This window comes from Cygnus atratus, chromosome 12 (genome assembly GCF_013377495.2).
Source record: "Cygnus atratus isolate AKBS03 ecotype Queensland, Australia chromosome 12, CAtr_DNAZoo_HiC_assembly, whole genome shotgun sequence".
Taxonomy (NCBI): domain Eukaryota; kingdom Metazoa; phylum Chordata; class Aves; order Anseriformes; family Anatidae; genus Cygnus; species Cygnus atratus.
The window spans coordinates 20,307,571-20,327,744 of record NC_066373.1 but is presented as its reverse complement, the minus strand read 5'-3'; the positions used below and the strand labels follow the sequence as shown (position 1 = coordinate 20,327,744).

Here is a 20,174-nt window from a genome sequence, read left to right as displayed (position 1 = left end):
ACAAACAGCAAAGGCTAATAGGCATAAATTTATTTTCCATTTGACTGTGCTTTCCCTTCCTTGGCATTTCTATCAAATATTTTAGTCTTTCATTCTTTCTCACATAAAGAAGTCAGGAAGCGTGCTGTGCACAAGGCTTGCTGGGGGTCCTGGCTTTCCAGAGCCAAGATCCCAGCAACAACTAAAAAGAGTTGGAAACAAACAAACAAAAGGAATTGCCTGTCTGCCTCTATGATAATCATCTGCTGCTGTACAGGAACTTGGTGGTCACCAATGCACTTGGATCTGGGGAGATCCAGTGGATCTCTCCATGACAATAGATAGATATGTCAAGGGCAGACAGCAGAAATGCAGCTGAGCAGTAAATCCAGAAAAATAAGCAAGAAAAAAAATAGGAATAAAGCATCTAAGAGGGAGAAGAAAGCTGGAAAATAATACAGCCAGACAAAAAACAGAGGACAAGGCAGCAAAGAAATAAGAGAAGAGACAAGGGAAGAGAACGTGGGGAATAAGGTAACTAAGAGCAAAAATACGTTGTAGTGTCCTCTTTGTGGAACAAAATACAGTATTTCTCAAATTAAACAAGTGACAGGTTTTTTGCCTGTTTTGCTGTTTTGTTTTGCTTATAATAAACAAATCTTGGCTGACCTTGTAATCTAATCTAACATCAAAACCTGCATTTTGGTAACTCAAGCAATTGTAGCATGTTAAAAAAAAAAGAGAGAGAAAAAACAGGAATAAAGCTCTGGCTAGATGTTTAAAAAATCATACATTTGATAAAATAACAAGTAAAGATGGAAAATCAGGTGCTAAATTGATATTACAATCTAATGATATTTCTGTTAGCTAGCACACACAAAAAAGTGAACGGTGTAAATGCTACTGATTTTATATATTAATAAAAAGATACATAATATTGACTAATAAATTATGTTCAGAAGCATACATACGTTTTTTTCTGTGCTCAACTAGCTCAACAGCCTGCTTCGCTGAGCATTTTGAAAACCAGTTGTCCCCAAGCAGAACAGTAACCTCATTGGTATGGACAAGTTTTCCTGGCATGAAGGCAAGAGGACCAAAAGGTACCTGTCAAAGGCACAGAAAACAGTGTTGAAAATTGCTAATGAAAATAAACCTAGTCATTCATCTCCTAGTTCAAAAAAAAAAGTAAAATACAGAGTTAAATAAAATTCTACACCAGTTATTTAATGTTAAACCCTTCGAACATATTCAAATGACCAAGTCCGCTTGAATTTAATATTTTAATTACAAAACCAGAAAAGTAGAATATAAGAAGAAAACTTGTGTTGTGACATGAAACTACAGTACAACTGAATAATAATAATATGGAAAGCAAATTAACTTTATCCTAACATGTAAGCTGTTCAGGTGAGTTAAGTTTTTGTTATTCACAGACTACATTCATTTCCCAGTAAAAGCAAGTTTAGCTTTGCTGACATATTTAACATTCTTAAATAGGTTCCCTAACTTCGAAATTCTTGACAAGGTATTCTTAAATGGACAACTCAAATATGAATTGCTTTTTTCAGTATATGCCTTGTTAAGAGTAAGTGCTTAGAAACCTCAGTGTAAGTTCGGGGGACTACCAGCAGGACCACAGTGCTGAACCTCGCTCTGTTTTGTCCTTCACCAGTACGCAGACCTCAGGCAATGTCCCACCAACCAACATCCATCCTCCCATGACTCCAGGCACAGGAAGCAATACTTAACACAGATCACAGCATACGGGACACTGCTTTTTATGACTTAAGACACCTTCTGCAGGCCACATTTGACATGCCGTCCAAGGGAAGTCCTATCACTTTCAGCCCTCATGCACTGCTCCTGCACCAGCCCCTGCACTTGCACCCCAACTCAGAGCAGCAGTCATCTACCTGGCTGCCTTTGGGCATCAATCTCAAAGTCAGGAGACCAGAATTAAAATGGAGGGGGCGAAAAGCTAAGAACCTCAGCCAGCTCAAGCTTTCTTTCTTAAGATAAAAAGGTCCATCTCAGTCAGTTTGTACCAGTTCTTGCTACTTTATTCCTCTGCTGCCCCCCTCATTTCCTCGGGCTAACCACTTGCTTTCCCACCGCAGTTTTGCTGAAGCAGAGCATTTGGCCTGGCAGACCCGGTTCCTTGGAAAGCGGTTTTCTCCAGCGTCAGCATCCAGGAGGTGCCTGTCAGTGCTTGATGCAGCTCTGCAGCAGGCAGGATCGATGCCATGACTAAGCAGAATGGGCTTTTCCTACAGATATACCCTTCCTGACTTGGTTTTCAAGAAGCAGGATGCACCATTTGCCTGTTCATTCTTTCCCCAAAATGATGAAAGCAAAACTGAAAACATGAAAATATTTGGCGAACAGGATAGGAACTATTTATATACATTTAAAATAACAGATGTGAGTTGACATGGCTGCTTTAACTAAGAATAAGCCATATCTATTTTTTTTAGACACTATTTTTTCTGTGCTTCAAAACAACACAATCTTTTTGTTTTACATCATGTGGCCATGCATATACACATGGTCACAGGACTATACACATAACATGTAGAACTGAATCCTCAGCACTGAAGACAGAAACTTTCTCCTTTACTACCTGGGAATTGTGCTCCACTGCTGTCTTACTAACAGCTCAACTGCACATCGAGCCAGGCTGCCAGGTAAGAAAGCAGTTAGGTTCATTGCACTGAAATTAGCTATTCAGTTATTTACAGTACAGCTCCCCCAGCTACAAAGATCTATCTAGAAACAGACCTGGGAAAAGGAGAAAAGGAGGAAGAAAAAAAAAAAGAAAAGCCAAACTGATCAAAATTCTGGTGAGTGCAAGTCAACATGGTAAAGTTTAAACAGGGAGCTGTACAGTTGTTACGGAACATTCGAAGCACAAGAAAAGATAGCTATGTCAATGTGAAGATCAGTGAAACAAAAATTAGCAGCACCTTTTTATGTAAAAATCAATGTTCTGGGGCTTATTCCCATGAATCAGAAAATACTATGGCCACTTGCTTCAAAGGAAGTGACTAAGTACCATAATTCACTCATAATTATAGTTTTCTATACAATAGATTTACATATCAAATGTGTCAGGTTTTGTGTTAGCATTTATGTCATCTGTTCTCAGTTGTCAGTAACACTGTAATTTATAATAGATTTCAAAGAAAAGAGAGAGAAACAAAAGCAAAGGTTTAACTATTATCATCATAAATGTACCATTATTGAGTATTATATGGCAACCTGAGTAACACCTCCCTGCAGATGCAGATACCTGAGTTTCTGAAAGTTTTAGTCCATTATCTTATGTGAACGATACAGTGTACATACCATGATATCATAGGACAGTTTATCAGGCAATGTACGGAGTCGTTCCTGAAGAGCCTCATAATCACTCTCCACCTTCTTCCTGTTGATAAATTTAAGTTGATTCAAATTCATATCTAAAGTGAAGAGTTAAGATTTTTCATCTACTAACTCAACAACTCAAAAAATAAAGAAAACCAAACTATTTTACTCTTAAACACATTGTTTGATAAATTAATAAGTTATTTATAGAAAAGACTTGGAATTACATATAATAGCTAGACTATTTTAGAATAATGTGTATTAAAATATAAATGATTATTTTAGCTGGTGAATGTCTCTGAATTTGTTTTTTTATGGTGCTAAGAATCAGTTCTTTCACTAGGCTTTAGCATATCTCACTTCATGTTCAAGTTCAACAATTATACCACCATCAAGATTTAGAAAAAGAACTGAAAATCCAGTTTATCTTCAGAAGAGGCAAATTCTTCAAAGTGTTACTTGTAATAAAGGATTCATGACCTTGGTTTGGGCTGACATAAATGGACAAAATTTTAACTGTTTCTGATTTTCACATCTACTTTCTGGGCCTACTAAGAGTCAACAGTCCTGAAAGATCATTTGACCACTCTGATTCTGTCCTGTCTTCCAAACCTGACAAACAACACAGGTGTGGAGCATTCCTTCTATTGTTTCTCATAAGCCACAAGACTGCTTTACAAGACAGAAATGGCTTAATAAACTTGGATCAATTATTCCCATGACAGATACCTGACTTTGCAGGATACAGCATTTTAATTGCTATGGGGATTTTCCTTTGTGTGCAAAACAAGCAAGTGTACTCCCTCTAAAAAGTCTTTTTTTCTTAAAAAAATCTTAAACACTTAAATTCTGCTGGAAAGTCTTTTTAATGGACAACTGCCATTCTGAAGATCATGAGAAATCAGCTCCTACATGAAGTATCTAGCATATAAATGTCAGGTTTGATGATATCGTTTACTTGTACTTCAAAATAGTAAACAACCTATGTATGGTAGTAAATTTTGCAATAGAAGGCAACTGAAAGCACGGAGCAGCACACTTAACAACGCTGACCCAGGATGCAAATTACAGGTTTTCTGAGGATGATTCAGGAAAGCAATCTATAAATGTGCTGAAAAATGAATGTCATAGTTGATAACACAATTCTCAAAATATTATCATTGATTTTCTTAGATTCAGAAGCAGAGTAAAATCTCCCTCAGTATTCATTATGAAAAATTATCTGCTACTCCTCTGTTTTGTCTCATTTTCTTCCACAGCTGAACTTTGCTGTAATCACACTACTTCATACCTGGAGTACTTCATATTTTAAGTTGCTGAACTGGTCACGAACAAAGAATTTAGACCACTTGGACATTAAAACTGTATTCCATACACCTAATTTACAAAAGATGCTTGCTACTTCTTTGGTTTGATGGCAGATTTTTCCAATGCACCCAGCAAGTTTCTTTGTCCACTGCCCTCATTTCAGTGACGACGTAATTCACTTCCTTTAAAGAGGAAGGCCAAACTCATGAATCTCAACAAAGCTCACAACATGTTTTGGGGGGAAGCAATATAATGACAACTTGGTATCAGTAACAATTACTTAAGGACATTTACAAAATGCAGCCTTTGACTTGCAGAGATCTGTGTTTTCAGAGAAGAGGACAATGATGCAGACTACTCACTGAAAACCAAGTGACCCCCAAACTGAAGGCCTTGACCTCACTTCAGTGAAAAAGGCCTCCACAGGAAAAGAATGGTATGGGGAAAAAAAAAAAAAAAAAAAAGATCCCACTGATAGCAGGATTAAGCACACCCATTGGTTCATTGCTCAAAGTCACCTGACATTTCTTCATTAATCGGAAAGATTCTGCCTTTAAGGTCTGACTGCTGCCCGTTACCGAATAATCTGATCCAGGTACAGCAGAAATAACTTGCTTCAGATACAGCTGGGTTTTATTGCCCTGATTTACCACATCTTCTACACCAATGATAGCTGGAAGCAGACTCCCCAGTGTGGTGATCCATGGGGCAAGGTGAGGGAAAGAACATTTAGAAAGAGCAGAACGTGTTTCTGCACTCAGTGGAACAACCACCTCTGGCTGGTCAGACCTCCACCACAGGAATCTCTAAGCATTGGACCACCAAGATAAAGAAAATGAAAATCTATCCATTTCATGAGCTGACGTGGAAGAATGTTACTCAAGGAAGGAAGCAGACCTTCCTCTTCATCTAGAGCACGTGTGCCGGTGGTGTGCTTGGTCACCACGTGCAGTGAGGGAGAGGGAACGTGGAGAATGGGTACTAGGCTCCAGCTATGATCATGTATCCAGAAAGGAAAATACCATGTCTAATCCCAGACCTATTATCAGATTCATGGCTTTCAAAATATACTTCAAGGTGTGCACTAAAAAGTGAAAAAGAAAATAATTTAATGGAAATATATTGAAGTTGGGCATTTTAAAACCCTATTGTTATTCACCCAATTCTATTTAACATTCTTCTGTGTCACTGACTACTTAAAAGGTCTTATATGAACAAATTATTCAAGAGAGCAAGAGCACTCAGCTCTTGCACAATCAGGATCTAAATAAGAGTAGTAAATTTTGAATACGTTTTCTTAGAGTAAAAACTGTATGGATGCTCTATAAACTGCTTTTCTACATAAAAAAACATCAGTAAGTTAGGTTTTCCTTATGACATTCTGTGACAAAATCCCCCAAATTCATAGGACCATGGCCAGAGTTTGCTCAAAACCCAATACACAAGCAACCCCTCTTCCCAATGTCTACCCTCCTACCCCATTCTACAAACCCCAGCCAATTTCCCAAACTTCTAAAAAAATGTTCCAATTTTAAGGCTGTCAATTAGTTTATTTCTGAAAAAAAAAATTATGTCTCTTTGTGAAAGAATGTACATGCAGAACTTCACACTGTACCAAATTGGCATGGACACTGCAGAAACTCCCCCAAAAGTACGTGCATTATGGAAATTCTGACCGACTTAACTACAGCAGCACCAGTAGGCACTTCAATAATATTTCCCTTATTGAAAATTAATGCAGTCTCTGAATTTTAAACATAAATGAAACATATTAGTTTTAGATTATTTTTGCAAGCCGATAGTCAGAATTTAATATGACGATGTGTATAGATTGCCTTGATTTTTTTCCTCTTATCCAGTGCTTGCAGCCCATGTGCATTTAAACTAAAAACATTTGATATACACTAAATATAAATTATTTGCTTGGAGATCTTTCGGGCATGAAGAAAAAGCCTCTTAAAATAAATTTAAAATATTATATGCTTGATGGTGTATAACCAAAGGTTTAATCTCACCACTAAAGGGGCAGTTGCTGTGATTCTGCAATAACCCTGCAGACAATAATCAAGACAGCTCCTGTTGTTCTCTCAGTAAAATCATGGTAAACACAGCATGGATATATTGTAATTTGATATCTGTAAGATCAACTGTTATATCTCACAGTAACTCATAATATAAGATTTCATTCACCATTAAATGTACATTTTCCTCAGATGCCACAGAAAACCATTATTTACTAAGCATGTTTTCTATTAACCATAGATTGCCAACAGAGAAAAAAGTGCCCAGAGATTTTTTTTTTTTTTACATAACAAATCATTTCTCTCTAAGCATAACAAACTATGCTTTATAAGATGGTTTATTGGGGGGTAAACAGAGAAACATTACTTTCACATTGTTTGTTTGGTGTTTTTTTCCCCAAAAATGTGCTACAACAATTTCCCTACTTGCTCATAGTTAAAGAGAAAAACAAGAATAATTGATTATACTCTGTGAATACGTGTCCACCTATCAGGCCAATTCAGCATTCATCCCACAAGGTTACTTGGGGAAATATGGTGAATGAGATGGGTATTTACCATACGCTAAGGTTCAGTCTATTTGTGACTTAAAGCAATGGCATCAGTGGCAAATACAAACATCTCAGAGAGAGCATACTGCAATAATTCTGAGCTACCTCCAGTCCCCAAAACATACCTGTCCAATCTGGCTGTCGTTAGAACGGACAGTAGTACAGTAAGTTTACTAGAATACAACTAGGTTACTGATCAGTATTTTAGGCATGTAATCAAACATTTTTCACTTACCAGTGCTGGATTTTTTCTTGGCAGCTAGTGACCACCTGTCATTAAAACAGATAACTGTTCATGAAAAAACAAGGCTAAGCACAGAGCTGCAATGTCAATGTATCAGAAACTAGAACAGTTGTTTTACAGATTTGGTGGTGTCTCTATATACATTTTTATTTGTCAGTGCAAAGGCTTGTGAATGGTAGTTACTAAGCTGCACACTTTATCACACACTAATGCACACTGATAACCACAGAAAAAATTACAGTTTTCAATTCATATTTTGGTACAATACCTGCTCCATAACTATTAAGTGACATATGATATAAAGTAAGCAGTATTTTGTGCGATCTGCAGATCTATTTTCAGTGTTACATGCTTGCAGAATAAGAAAACATAAATATAAGTTATAACATGACATCAATATAACTTCCATACTTATTCACTAAAAAAAAACAAAACAAATGAACTCCACAGCACCAAAAACATTTTTCCTTTATCAGTACATCAACAAATGTTTCCACTAGTAATTTTAATCTGAAAATGCACAAATTAATTTTGTAAGTGTTTAAATAAAAGGATATTTGACCATTATAAGCTGTTGACTTCCATTCTTTTCTGTCCAGATCAAAAAAAGTAGTTTTAATCTGAATATTTCACTTATTTCTTTATACTGTAGACCTTCCCAAGAGGTCAAAAATAATTTACAAAATAAAGTATATTTTTAAAATGAAATACTTTTTTTCTTTCTTAACCATATTTTTTTGACACAGCAAACAACCAAGATGCTGAAACCTGTGCCCTTCTCTTCCATAATTATGTGGAAATTTTGCCTTTCAAAACATATTCTGATCTCTGAATAATGATTACCAAAAATATAACACAAACAATTTCATTCAATTATATGAAATGTAATGAAGCCATGAGGCAATTAAATATGTCTAGACATCTTCACAATTTTTTTTTATTTTTACAAATTTTGTTTTTCCTGTAGCCAAAATAATGCTAACATTTGAAAGCAATTAATGAGAAAAACAATAACATACATTCAAGTACCACTGAAATCACTGGAGCAGATAATTCTTTTTTTTTTCCCCAAACAACAGAATGAAAGAATTTTTTTTTTAGTTAGCATATGTGCAACTATTGCAGAACAGATCTCAGACCCTGCACTCTGTACTTATATAGGAGTAAAACAAAAACAAAAAAATGGGGCTGCTTTGTGAGCTAGTAATTCTTTAAACAGAGTAAAGTACTTAAATGAAAAGGATCAGCTGTACATTTGTGGTTAGGCTGTTTCATAATCCATCAGGAAATTCAGCCAGGTAGCTTGCCCTGCTTATGCCAAGTTTAAATTTATCATCTGCTTTAAACTCTTATAAATCAAATTCCTACCAAGTATTTTCCTTAATGTGCAAGCTAAATATTTTTAATGTTAAGAATAAATATACAGACTTCTGCAAGATATAAACACAGAAATCTAATTCACGCTATCAACGTTAAACCCATTTCAAGAGCAAAGTTTCCCACAAGGTGTAAATCATACGAGCGCAACTACATTTCCTAACAATGTGAGCACACAATGGAGAGCAACACTACCAAGCCAGAGAATATCCCATCAGGACATTACACTCTTTCAGATTTGGCACTGATTGTAAACTACACAACATAATTAAGCATACAAAAATGTTTATGAAATCCTTTAAGAAAGTTCCAGTTTAATTGCCCCATTAAAGATGAAGATGGAAAAGACAGGAAGCTTCCCATTCCCAATACATGACTTCCCATGCATGAAGCAAGCTAAAAGCACAAAAAGAAAAGCCCTGCAAACCGTAAGAGCAGCATGTTCATTAACCTCTACATGATAATCCTTTCGTAGCTGCATATTAACTAGTTACATATTCATAATCATTTACATTATTTAGAGGACCTTCTATGAAAATTTCCAGGCTATATCCATTAGCTACAATGTTAAAGGTTACAGAAGATAGTCTACTTAATGTTTCCTGGAAGCTTTTTTAATTGGTAAACATGTAAATTGGGCACATATGCTTTTATGTTTTAAAAAAACAGTCCATCTTCAAACAGCATAGGGGCATAGGCTGTTTCCATCGCCCTTTATCCCCTTAAAAAAAAAAAAAAAGAAAGAAAAAAGGAAATCAATAACACCAATCAATTTTAATTTAATTCTTCTTCTTTGATATAATCTCTCTTGAAGGGATACTAAAGGGTGGAACCAACAACAAACCTTTTCATTTCAGTGGCCAGAATAAAATGAGACCTTTTATAGAAGCGCTAAAATATACCACCTTGAAAATGTTTTAGACTTAACTTCTGGTACTGAACTCTATTTAAAAAATATATATACATATTGAAAAACAGAAGGAGATCAATTATGCATGTGTTCCTTATTAGGTCAGTCGCACTGTTTGGATAACAACTGGTTTTATCATAGCAAAGAAACAAATTGATAAATGTATACACAAATCTTTGATTCTTTGCCTTTAATCAAACACATGAAAATCATTAGTCTATCTTCCCCACATAATTTATATTTGGAATTACAATTAAAGAATGAAAACTTCTCCCAGGGTAAATAAAATAAATCACCTGTTTGTTTGTTCATTTAAGTTCAATTTGTCTAGGCACCAGTGCCACCAACTCTGCACTGCTTCTAAGACACTAGAGTGGAAGTGGTATCAATAAAATCTGAATTCTTACCTTTTAGGCATAGCAATATATGAATTTGTGAACGCACAGTGTTATCGGTGGCTTATCTGCATGCTATAATATTTATTGAACTACTCTTGCAGCAAATCTAACATTAGGTAATCGCAAGTCTGGTTATTAAAACACGGCCCACTGTTGGCAAACACATTCCACAACCTCACAAGAAAACAAATAAGTAGGTATCTGGTTTCCTTCCTTTCCCCCACCAGCAGTTTGTTACAATCCAGCACTTCCCAAGCCCCTGCCCTGAGAGCACCACAGCTGCAAGGGCAGCTCTGCATGCCCGGTGCCCATGGCATAACGCCTTTGGGTGCAAATCCGACGGTAAAGTGCATGACGTGTTGGCTCTGCTCTCCTTGCTGCTACACACGGAGCTACTGAGAGGGAGGCGTACATTACTGCTTTTAGGGAAGCTTGAGTCTGGGTCTAACAAGTGCTGTCAGAGCAGTGCGGGAGAAGCAGCTTTAGAGCTGCACATCAGCTCCCAGGAAGCCCCATTCCCACTGTCCCCACCTTAACACTGGGCAGCTGGTCGGCTAATGAGTCAAAATCACCCCAAACAACGCACACCATACAGCCACAGACACTGTCAAGCTGTCTGAGGGAAGAAAATCCCTTTTCTCCAGTGCACTTTCTTTTTGGTCTATTTATATTCCACTTTCTCCAGGATCTTCTATATGAAGAGCTCAAAACCTTTTCCATGAATTAAGGTGTACAGCACCTTGGGAAAGTGCTGCACTGACATTATGGGCTGAGTGACTTCACCAGGAAGGCTGCCCAGAAGCAGAGCTAGAACCAGGTGCCAGAGCCCCTGACTCAGCAGCCAGGCACTGTAGCCGCTGGCACTGCCACGCTGGGAAGGAAGATGCATGGGATGGATGCTGTAGCATGAAGCTGATTCTCACCTGTATGTGCCCACAGGTCTCTGCTCTGTTCCCCATTACTGTATGCGTATTTGCTGCTTCTCCTCAGCAGGTCCGCACCCTCATGTAAAAGGGTACCTTCTTTATACCTCATTTTTTCTTACCTGTTGCTTCTTCATGTGCTCCCGTAACTTACAGCTGAACACAGTTCTCTGTGGTGCTTCTGCTTACCCAGGCGGTGCACAGATAGTTCTGCTCTGCTCTCCAGTCCAAGACTATTTTATTTTATTTAGCTCGTTCCCTAAGGTGGAGTGCAGGAACCCGAATGCCTCTCTGAACTAAGCCGCAAGGCACTGCCTACAAAGGTGGTGGGTTTAACACATTGAGGGCAATTCTTACCTTTCTCTCTTATATTGTGAACAGCATTAAGGCAAGCTGCCATGGTTTTATTTCATTTATGTCTCGGCTTGTGGAAAGTGCTGTACCCAACTCACACTTACATCCAAGTCCCAAGAACTAGAGACTGTTATTTCCAGGATGAAAGCTAATTTCAATGGAAGATTAAAACAAAAATTCCCCATCAGGTTAAGAATAATTCTGAAACAAACAAGAGGTTACCTCCACACTTCGGGCATGAATCTCGAAATACACACAGCACAAAGTTTCCACTTTAACAGGGAGTTTGGCCTAAAAGGCCAAACATGTGCTGTTTCCATATGCATACTTGCATGTTTTACTTCAAAGCTGTGGTTCTCAATCTGGTTGGTCTTCGGAAATTAGAAGCTAGGGAAATAGATCTAATCCCAGCTCTGATTTCTTCTATATGGCCTGAAGCAAATCACAACCTCTCAGTCTACATTTCTTCATCTGCAAAATGGGGATAATAGTATTAACCTACCCACCTCAGAGTGTTTAATGATGATTAATTAATGTGAGAAAAGCACTCTAAAGATGTAAGAGCACTATATAAGTGATAAAGCATTATTTACCACTTGAAAAGTAATCTGAATAAAATCAGATATGCAAGTAATTTGTTTACATGTAGCAATAATATAATTTGTGACTATTTAATCTTGAATTAGTCTCACTTTAAACATCCCTTTCAATCACATTTCCAGTTACTTAGGGAAAATGGCAGTATGGAATACTTTTTGTGGAAGCAGAGCAAGTAATGAGACAGTAATTAAAGTAAGGGTCTAATAAAGTCTAAAACCAACGATTTGCCTTCAGGAGAATGTCCCTGCCATTTGGGACTGTGTAAAGATCGCAGCGTCGACCTTGGTTCTCATGCTCAGAACCTTCTGCAAACTACAGCGAAAGCATATGCTGGTCTTCTGCAATGCAGATCCATGTTTACAAGGCTCATGATAAATCCAAGGTAATTTCCTCTACTGACCTAATTCAGATGACTCTCCTGAGTTTAACTGCTTAACCTTGTACACGCAAGTATTTACTTCAGTTGATATATACACATGAGCCACCTCCATCTATAAACGTTTGCAGTATCAAGACCCACTCTGCCATACTACTCGTATGCGTAAGATTTCTGTCACACCCCAAAACCATAAAATAAAATTAAACTTACTGACGAAATAACATAACCAGTTCACAACATGACTTTACATTACAGAAGAACACTAATGGGTGGTCAAACATTTAATCACGTCTTGGTAACAAGGATGTAACAAGCCACACGCAAAATAAACATTTAAAATGAATTTTCATTTTTTCCTCTAGGAAACCACACAGTAGTTGCCTAAAACACAGCAGTCACTGATGGAGAAAGACAGAATTAACTTTTGCACAATTGTTTTTCCTAGAGTCCCATTTTCAATCAAAAAATGAAATAAAACTATTAAAAGTTCTTCAGTCTGTTGCCACAGTGTATGATCTAAAAGGAAAGGAAGAAGGCATTTCTAAGCTTTCATATTCATTTATTAAATCATATTACTGAAAAACACTACATTTCAACAAATTATTAACATACGTTCCCCTTCAGGTGGAAATTTATGCCTTTTCAAGAAATGTATTTGAGAGAAATACTGAAGGAAGGGAGAAAGGAATTTGAATCATGGCAAACATTTCTTTCTAAAGGAAAAAATCTTCCTGTTTAAAAATATTATCTCAGATTTTACTTATCTCTACAAGAAAGCAAGTGGAGATCTAGTGTTTTTGTATTAATTGTGCACACAATTGGCTCTCACATTTTTACAGAGAGATTAGTATGTAACTACGATTTATCAATACACCGAAACTAACTTAGGACTAAAACGACTGTTGTGAACTTAAGAATTGTACCTGAACCATCTAGGAATTATAAAGCAGGCAGAAAAATGCCTCATCTCTCCTTTGCCAGCTGTGAAATTCTGTCCTCTCAAGACTATTTTATGTTGCAATCCCTGCTCTGGCTGTAGGTCACGTAGACAAACGACTTGCAGTTACTTTGCAGTAACTCTACATGCGCGTACCGAAGCGTGGCTGCCCGCTCCGGTGAGCCAGCCAAGCAGGCAGTGCTGTGTTACATGAGGTGGCACCCTTCTTCCCCAGGTCCAACTACAAGCTCCCAGCGCCCGTTTTGCTGTTTCAGATCCCTTTGTCAGTCATTTCAACTCTCAAACACAGCAAATGGAACTCTTCTGCTAGATGAGTGAGTCAAATCAGCTCTGAGCCAACAGAACTGGTGCAAGCAATGAACAAAGCGGAGCAAGGTCTTGTCTTTCCCTGGCAGCAAGGCAGTAGCTGTGTCATGTAACTTCATCTTGAGACAAACCTAAGGAACGCATAACTTAATATTTTAGCTTCCTTTGGGTGAACATAATCACGTGGCTATACCATATCCATGCTAGCTCACATACCAATACAGCAGTAGACACAAGCATGAAACTCCCACGATCTAACCTACCAAACGTCTCAGGCAGGTTTGGCAAGCTTTGATGTAGCCTATGGTGCAACAACTATGCTGCTAGCAATGCCCAAATTAACTAGCTTAAACTGCCTCACAGACATACCTTCAGGCTGTGGTTCAACGCTCAGCCCCAGACCTGAGCAAACCAGCCATCAGTCCCTCCCTGTCTCCAGCTACTCAGCTCCATTGCCTCATCCTTCCAACCCCGGCACAATCTGCTGGCACACATTTGTGATGTTGCACTTTCAACCAGATTAGGGAACCACTCTGGCTGAAAAATAATCCAGGGAAAAAAAAAAAAAAAAAAAAAAAAACAACAACAAAGCTTGTTTTGTTTTTAAGCTGGACCAACCCAGGTCACTAAGCAGTGTCACAAATGTGCCACTCCAGAAGTGCTCAAAGGCATAAACAAGCAACCACAACAAAAACTAAGATTAAAAATCTTTCACCAGGTTAGAGTCGTCTGCTTCTTGGATAACTCACATGATCATAAATAAAATTTTCAATCAGGCATCTGAGACTGTTGCTCGGAACTGCTTTGACTTGGTACAAGCACGGCTGTGGCTCCAAGGGGCAGCCCAGTTTCACCCATTGCTAGCGCAACACTTCCCCAGCCACATTCGTGCTGGCATTTGGCACTGCCGTCCTGGCACGTGTTACTGGATTCCACTTACCCCACAGCAACCTGACCACAAGTGCCGATACAAAGGTGGTGGAGGGATTCACCTTTTTATGGCAGCCAGTTCTTCAGTCTGTTTACACTGATAGTGAAACAGAAGCCTTTGGGCTAACTCATTTCACAATTCTTGTCACTATGTAAACTACTGGGTACTTAATTCATATTAACAACAGCAAAGACAAATATTGCTACTCTGGAAGATACCACAACATTGACTAAGAAAGTAAAAGGGATGATCAGTTTCGGAGGAAGCAATTGTCCAGGTTTATTTTAAATAGAATATGGCAAATGAAGCTTCAGATGGGACCTTTTAAGCAGTATGTTGAACAAAGCTTGAGACATTATGTCAGTTTTTCTCAAACAGTTAGTGTGCAAAATGAAGACCTGCCACCCTGGTGTCTTGTATCCAGGCCTTCTCTAAATTCTGCTAACTTGAATGCAGGCTTGAAAAAGTGCGATACCCTGGGAGACGCTACACTGGAAGGCACACTGACTGACTCATCTTCTGAGCCCGCAGGCAAACAGCTTCAGGTTTCCCGTGACTCCTGCAGCAGTGGGAAGTGTACAAGAGTGTGCTCAATTTCACCGCTCCCTTTCAGGCTGCACGAACAGCCTTAACACTGCCATGTTGTTGATTTCATGGCATAGATATTACTTGAAAAAGACTTGAAAACAGAAGCAACTAGCCACATAAGTAAATCATATAAGAAGGAAAAACAAAATAAAACAGCATTAAGTTTAGGATTCTGCGATTTGTTACCACGTAACCGCCTACAAGTTGTTTAACTGTTAATAAACTGCAAGTACCCAGCATCTTGAGCACAATTTAGAAATTGAAGACCATACAGTCTCCACCAACCAAATTCATAAAAATTAAGAAAGTCATAATGCACAGTGGCTATCAAGTTACAGTTAGTTATGGTAATAGCTATACTAAATCTAATTGTGCTTCGTTGTCATGATGAGTGACAGGAGAGCCACTTCCTTATCCTAATTCTCCTAAAAGAAAAATAAAAAAGTGTGTTTGTCAGTGCAAGTGAAAAAAAAAAAATCCTATTGCCAGATAACACTGGAATCCATCAGACTCTCCATGACTGTGTTTGCACTCTACAAATGTCTCCTGGGTCTAATTGGTTCTGTAATGCCTCCCATTACGCATATCTTCATTGCATTGCTCGGAAGCTATAGAACGCATGAGCCCACTGTAAATCCACTGTCTTTAGAAGTGTTACCAAATCACACCAATCCGACTTGTCAACTTCCTATCAGATAGTAATCCCAACCCATTTGATCACAGGAATAAATATATATCAAATATTATGTTTAAGTGCAGTCTCTATAGAATGAGAATCCACCTATTTAAATATTAACTTTATAATTCGTGTACTAACTTGCAATAGATTTAACACAGTATTTTCAGCTAACATATATTGCTTTTGCAAGTAATCCATGATACATATATTATATTCTTCCAGAAATATTCAAAACTATACGCAGGCACTGTGTTTCCAATGATGGTCTTTATCATGAAAATTACTAGATATTCTTCTGTAATTTATCCCCAAGATGCACATTCTAAGTCATGTTTTTATACAAAGTGCCTTTAGTGGGAGCACTGAAAATTGCTTTTAACAGTTTGGTCTTACTATCACTACAAATTAACAAGATGAAATCTGTCCAACAGGCAAGCAGTCCTAAACAAGAATTAAAATTACTTTTCACCAGAGGTCATAAACCTGGAAGTTGCAGCCTCAATCAGATTAAAGATAGAAAGTCACGAACATCCTGTTCTTTTAATATTTTTAAACAGGAAGGAGGCCTCAGTTCGGGTGTTCTCCACAGCAGCCCTTTAGCACTTAAAATCTCAAAACTCGTAGCTAAACCAGGGTTATGCCCGGATGGTAAAATAATCAACAGTGATTCAAATATTATCTTTAATTCTGCAGACAGACAATGCTGTGTTTCACTACCATACTAAAGGTTGCCTTCAGACTAATGGGAATAAATGGGTTTCTTTATACTTAATCAAGTGTCACTAGGATAGCACAATATCACTCTGATTAAAAGAAATATATGTGCCCGCTTAAATGCCAACACATACAGATAATAGTTCTAAGTAATTGTACTATTCGTTATGATGCTGGTACTATGATTACTAGCTTACCACAGTACTAAATAACTACATCTCCCTATCTCTCTTTGTGGTAAGTCCAAAACATGAGTCTTCAAATTCAGTAATTTTGTGAGAAAAATATGAATATCTGCAAAGAAGCAGCTGAAACGAAACGACCTCCTCCATCTTAAAATACAATATTTTCATAACTGAAAATACTGTTGTAATCCAATTATATATATTCATTGCATAGAGGGAAAGTCTACTATATCTTCATCATGACACTCCATTGTAACCAAGATATGTAGTTCTTTAGTATAATTTCATATTGAAGCTGAAGTGATCAATTTTTTTTTGGCAATTTGCAGAAATTATGTAAAGTTTCCTTATGATAAAATATAATTTTGGTACATCAGCCTAACAGAGGCTTAATTAATGGTCTCCTGGGCCTCTTTTGCACTGGAGCAGATCAGTTTAAGATCTTAAACTTGCTCACAGAGGGGTCTTACCACGAACTGGGAATAATTCCATGTGGTTATGACAGGCATCCACTTACACATTAGGCCTGACTGACAACAATGTACCAGCTAAATTATTTTTCACCAAGTTCTGCCACCCTGAAAATGAACAGGCAGGTTACTATCACTGATTACCAGTCTAACAGGTTACTATCCATGCAGACTGGGCTACGCAGTGCGTTCCAGCAGATCGTCTCACTGTCCATCCACATTAACGGTCAGTCGATTACGCAGATCTTCTGGTAATTACCTGGTGTGCTACTCAAAAGCGGACACTGTTTTGTGGACAATATGCCAGGCGAGACACACGATGTACACCATGCATGAGTTATTCGGTTTTCTTAACTACAACAGGTGACAAAGCAATGCACACTGAAGACAGAAGTCCTGAACTGAGGAGCTCTACTGCATACCACAGAAACACCTTTAAACATTTTTTAATGTATAGAAAAAATAAGAAGCATGGGGACCGTGGGCAAACATGTATTTGTGGCTCTAACACACTGAATACGGCCCCGGGTGCCACCTGTGCTGCAGGGCTGAGGCCCCCCAGCCCCACACCACACCGGCTGGGTGAGCACGGCCCACTCGCGAGGGAGCAGCACCCCACGCTCCGCGCCGCGGCACCCGGCCCCCCGCGGCTCCCCCAGCCCCTGTCAGAGGGGCTCCATGTTTGGGGACTGGGCCGCCCCCCCCGCCCGTGACGTCACCGCCATCACGTGCCCAGCCGCCGCAGGCAGGCCCGGCTCTGCCGTCCCGGTGTCCCCCGCCCCCCTCTTCCCCCCCCCCGCCCCCCGCCCCCTCCCGGGGCCCGGTCCTACCGCCCCAGGTCCCCCCGCCCGGCCCTGCCTGGCCCGGCCCGGCCGTTACCTTCTGCTGCTCCTGGCGGAGGCGGCCCACCAGCGCGGGACTGAGCGGCGAGGCGCCGCCGGGGCCCTCCATGGCCCTCGGGCCGGCAGCCCGTGAGGGCGCCGCGGGGGACGGAGGAACGGGGGCGGGGGAGGTTGAGGCGGCCGGGCCGCGCCGCGCCGTGCGGGGCCGATCCGATCTCCTCAGCAGGGCGAATGAGTCCTATAGAAATGTTTGTGCAGGGCGAAGCGCCGGCTCCAGAGCCTCATCCACGCGGGGGCCGCCGCCGCCTGGGCCCGGGGCGCCGCTGTCGGGGAAAGCATCTCACACTCGCATTCTGGGCCGCGCCGCCGCCGCTGCCGCCTGGGCCCGGCTCCCGCTGCGCCGGCGGGCCGGGAGAGCGCCAGCAGCTCGGTGCTGGCCGCCGCCTGCCGCCTGCCTGCCTGCTGCACTCTGGGTAGCCAGCCAGCCTCCCAGCGCCCGCGGGAGGCACCCGGCTGCGAGCCGCGAGAGGCGGGCGCTCCACACCCACGCCCGGCCCGGCCCGGCCCGGCTCGGCCCGGCCCGGCCACACACCGCGCCTCGCCGCCGCCTGTGTCAGCGCCGGGCGGCCGAGAGAGGCCGGGAGACCGCCTCTACGCCCCCGGGGCTCCGCCACCGCGGGGCGCCGAGGGGCAGGTGCCCCCGGTCGCAGCGCAGGCCCAGAGCTCGTAGGCCTCGGGTTCAGAAAATCGAAGCCCATCTGTGAGGCATTTTCCATCTGTGAAGCGTTTTGGTCGATCTACAACAATATTATACACACCTAGGCATGCATAAACACATAACTGTGTATCTTCTGTAGCATGAAGGTTATACCACAGCAACTAATCTCACAGTGTCCATTCTCACAAATTCACAACGTGAGGATTTCTATGACCTGCAGGATGGCAAAATACTTTTAAAGATTCACTAAAATCAGTGCAGCACTCAGGCTTGCCAACGCTGAACAGTTACGCATGGCGAGCTAGTGGTGGATGGCCACTCAGAGTGCCACGCGATAACTTATATGCAGTAAATTCATTAGCTAATTTCATGAACGGTATTAGGCACGTCCAAAGTAACATGGTGGCAGTGGAATGCAGCCATACCTTAAAGCTGCACACTACAACAGCCAGCATGCCAGATCACAGTGCAGCTAAAGAGCTGAGTAATTTTGGGGGGAACTTGACTGACTGCCACAAAAAAAACTAGCAGTCATGTTTTAACTTCTACACTCTGAACACCATGTAAGTGGGTTCAGTTACACATAGACCTTTAATTTACTGCTGCACCTTTCCCTTGAGTGAATAGGGGTTTGTAAACGCCCAGTGTACAAGTTCATCAGTAGAGTAGGGGTGCTTCAGTTGTCCCCTCTCCCCACCAGATGCTGGCAGGTTTGTCATAGCATGGTGGTAGAAAGACGCATCTGCCCTACATGTACATCAGGGGTTTCTCTCTCCTGCAAAAGAAGCAAGACTTCCTTTCCGTGAGCAGAACTAACCTTGTATACACCACAAAACAACTATTTATGTTATATACAAGACATAACTATGTGCTGTGCACTTTTCTAAACCCAGGTTCCCATCCCCCTTTAAGAGCTTGTAAAAGCTCCACAGATGAGGAATTTAGAAACAATTTTCAAAGCATGGTTACTCAAGCTGGAAGTTAGCTTTTAGCCAGACTTTAATACAGCTTCCAATATTGCAAATAAAAATTTGCAACTGCAGCTGGGTAGTTTGGTTTATGAAATAACTACATCCATAATCTTCAAGAATAATTGAAAGTTAGCTGAAATCTCTGGCACGTATTTGTCACGGGGGGATTCTGGATCCTTTGAACAGACAGGATACTTCTATACATTATCTTCAGAAAACAGCTCACTAGCAAACTCCTAGCAAATATCTCCCTTTCAGTCTGTTTAGAACCTCTTCTAAACCTTTTTCCAATTAACAGTGTTCACAGAGGAGATAGTACAAATACAGGTAATTTATAAATGCTTTAGTTTGATCCTGTGTCACCTCACAGTTTGATTGGACAACAAAACAGATGCACAACAC

General features: G+C 40.2%; 1 protein-coding gene across 2 annotated transcripts in view; it reads right to left on the bottom strand.

The window, feature by feature from the left end:
* The window catches only part of URI1 (URI1 prefoldin like chaperone), a 41,155-nt gene extending 22,557 nt beyond the window's left edge, over window positions 1–18,598 (bottom strand). The window contains exons 1-4 of one of the 2 annotated variants that reach the window (XM_035543461.2): window positions 18,121–18,598; window positions 7,461–7,495; window positions 3,328–3,406; window positions 951–1,086 (exon numbers count right to left, since the gene is read on the bottom strand). In XM_035543461.2, coding sequence (XP_035399354.1) covers window positions 951–1,086; window positions 3,328–3,406; window positions 7,461–7,495; window positions 18,121–18,192 — 322 coding nt within the window. In that variant the 5' untranslated portion in view covers window positions 18,193–18,598. The remainder of the gene's footprint in view (window positions 1–950; window positions 1,087–3,327; window positions 3,407–7,460; window positions 7,496–18,120) is intronic. The other variant, XM_050713198.1, reaches the window with a different exon arrangement.
* Between the last annotated feature and the right edge of the window lie 1,576 nt (window positions 18,599–20,174).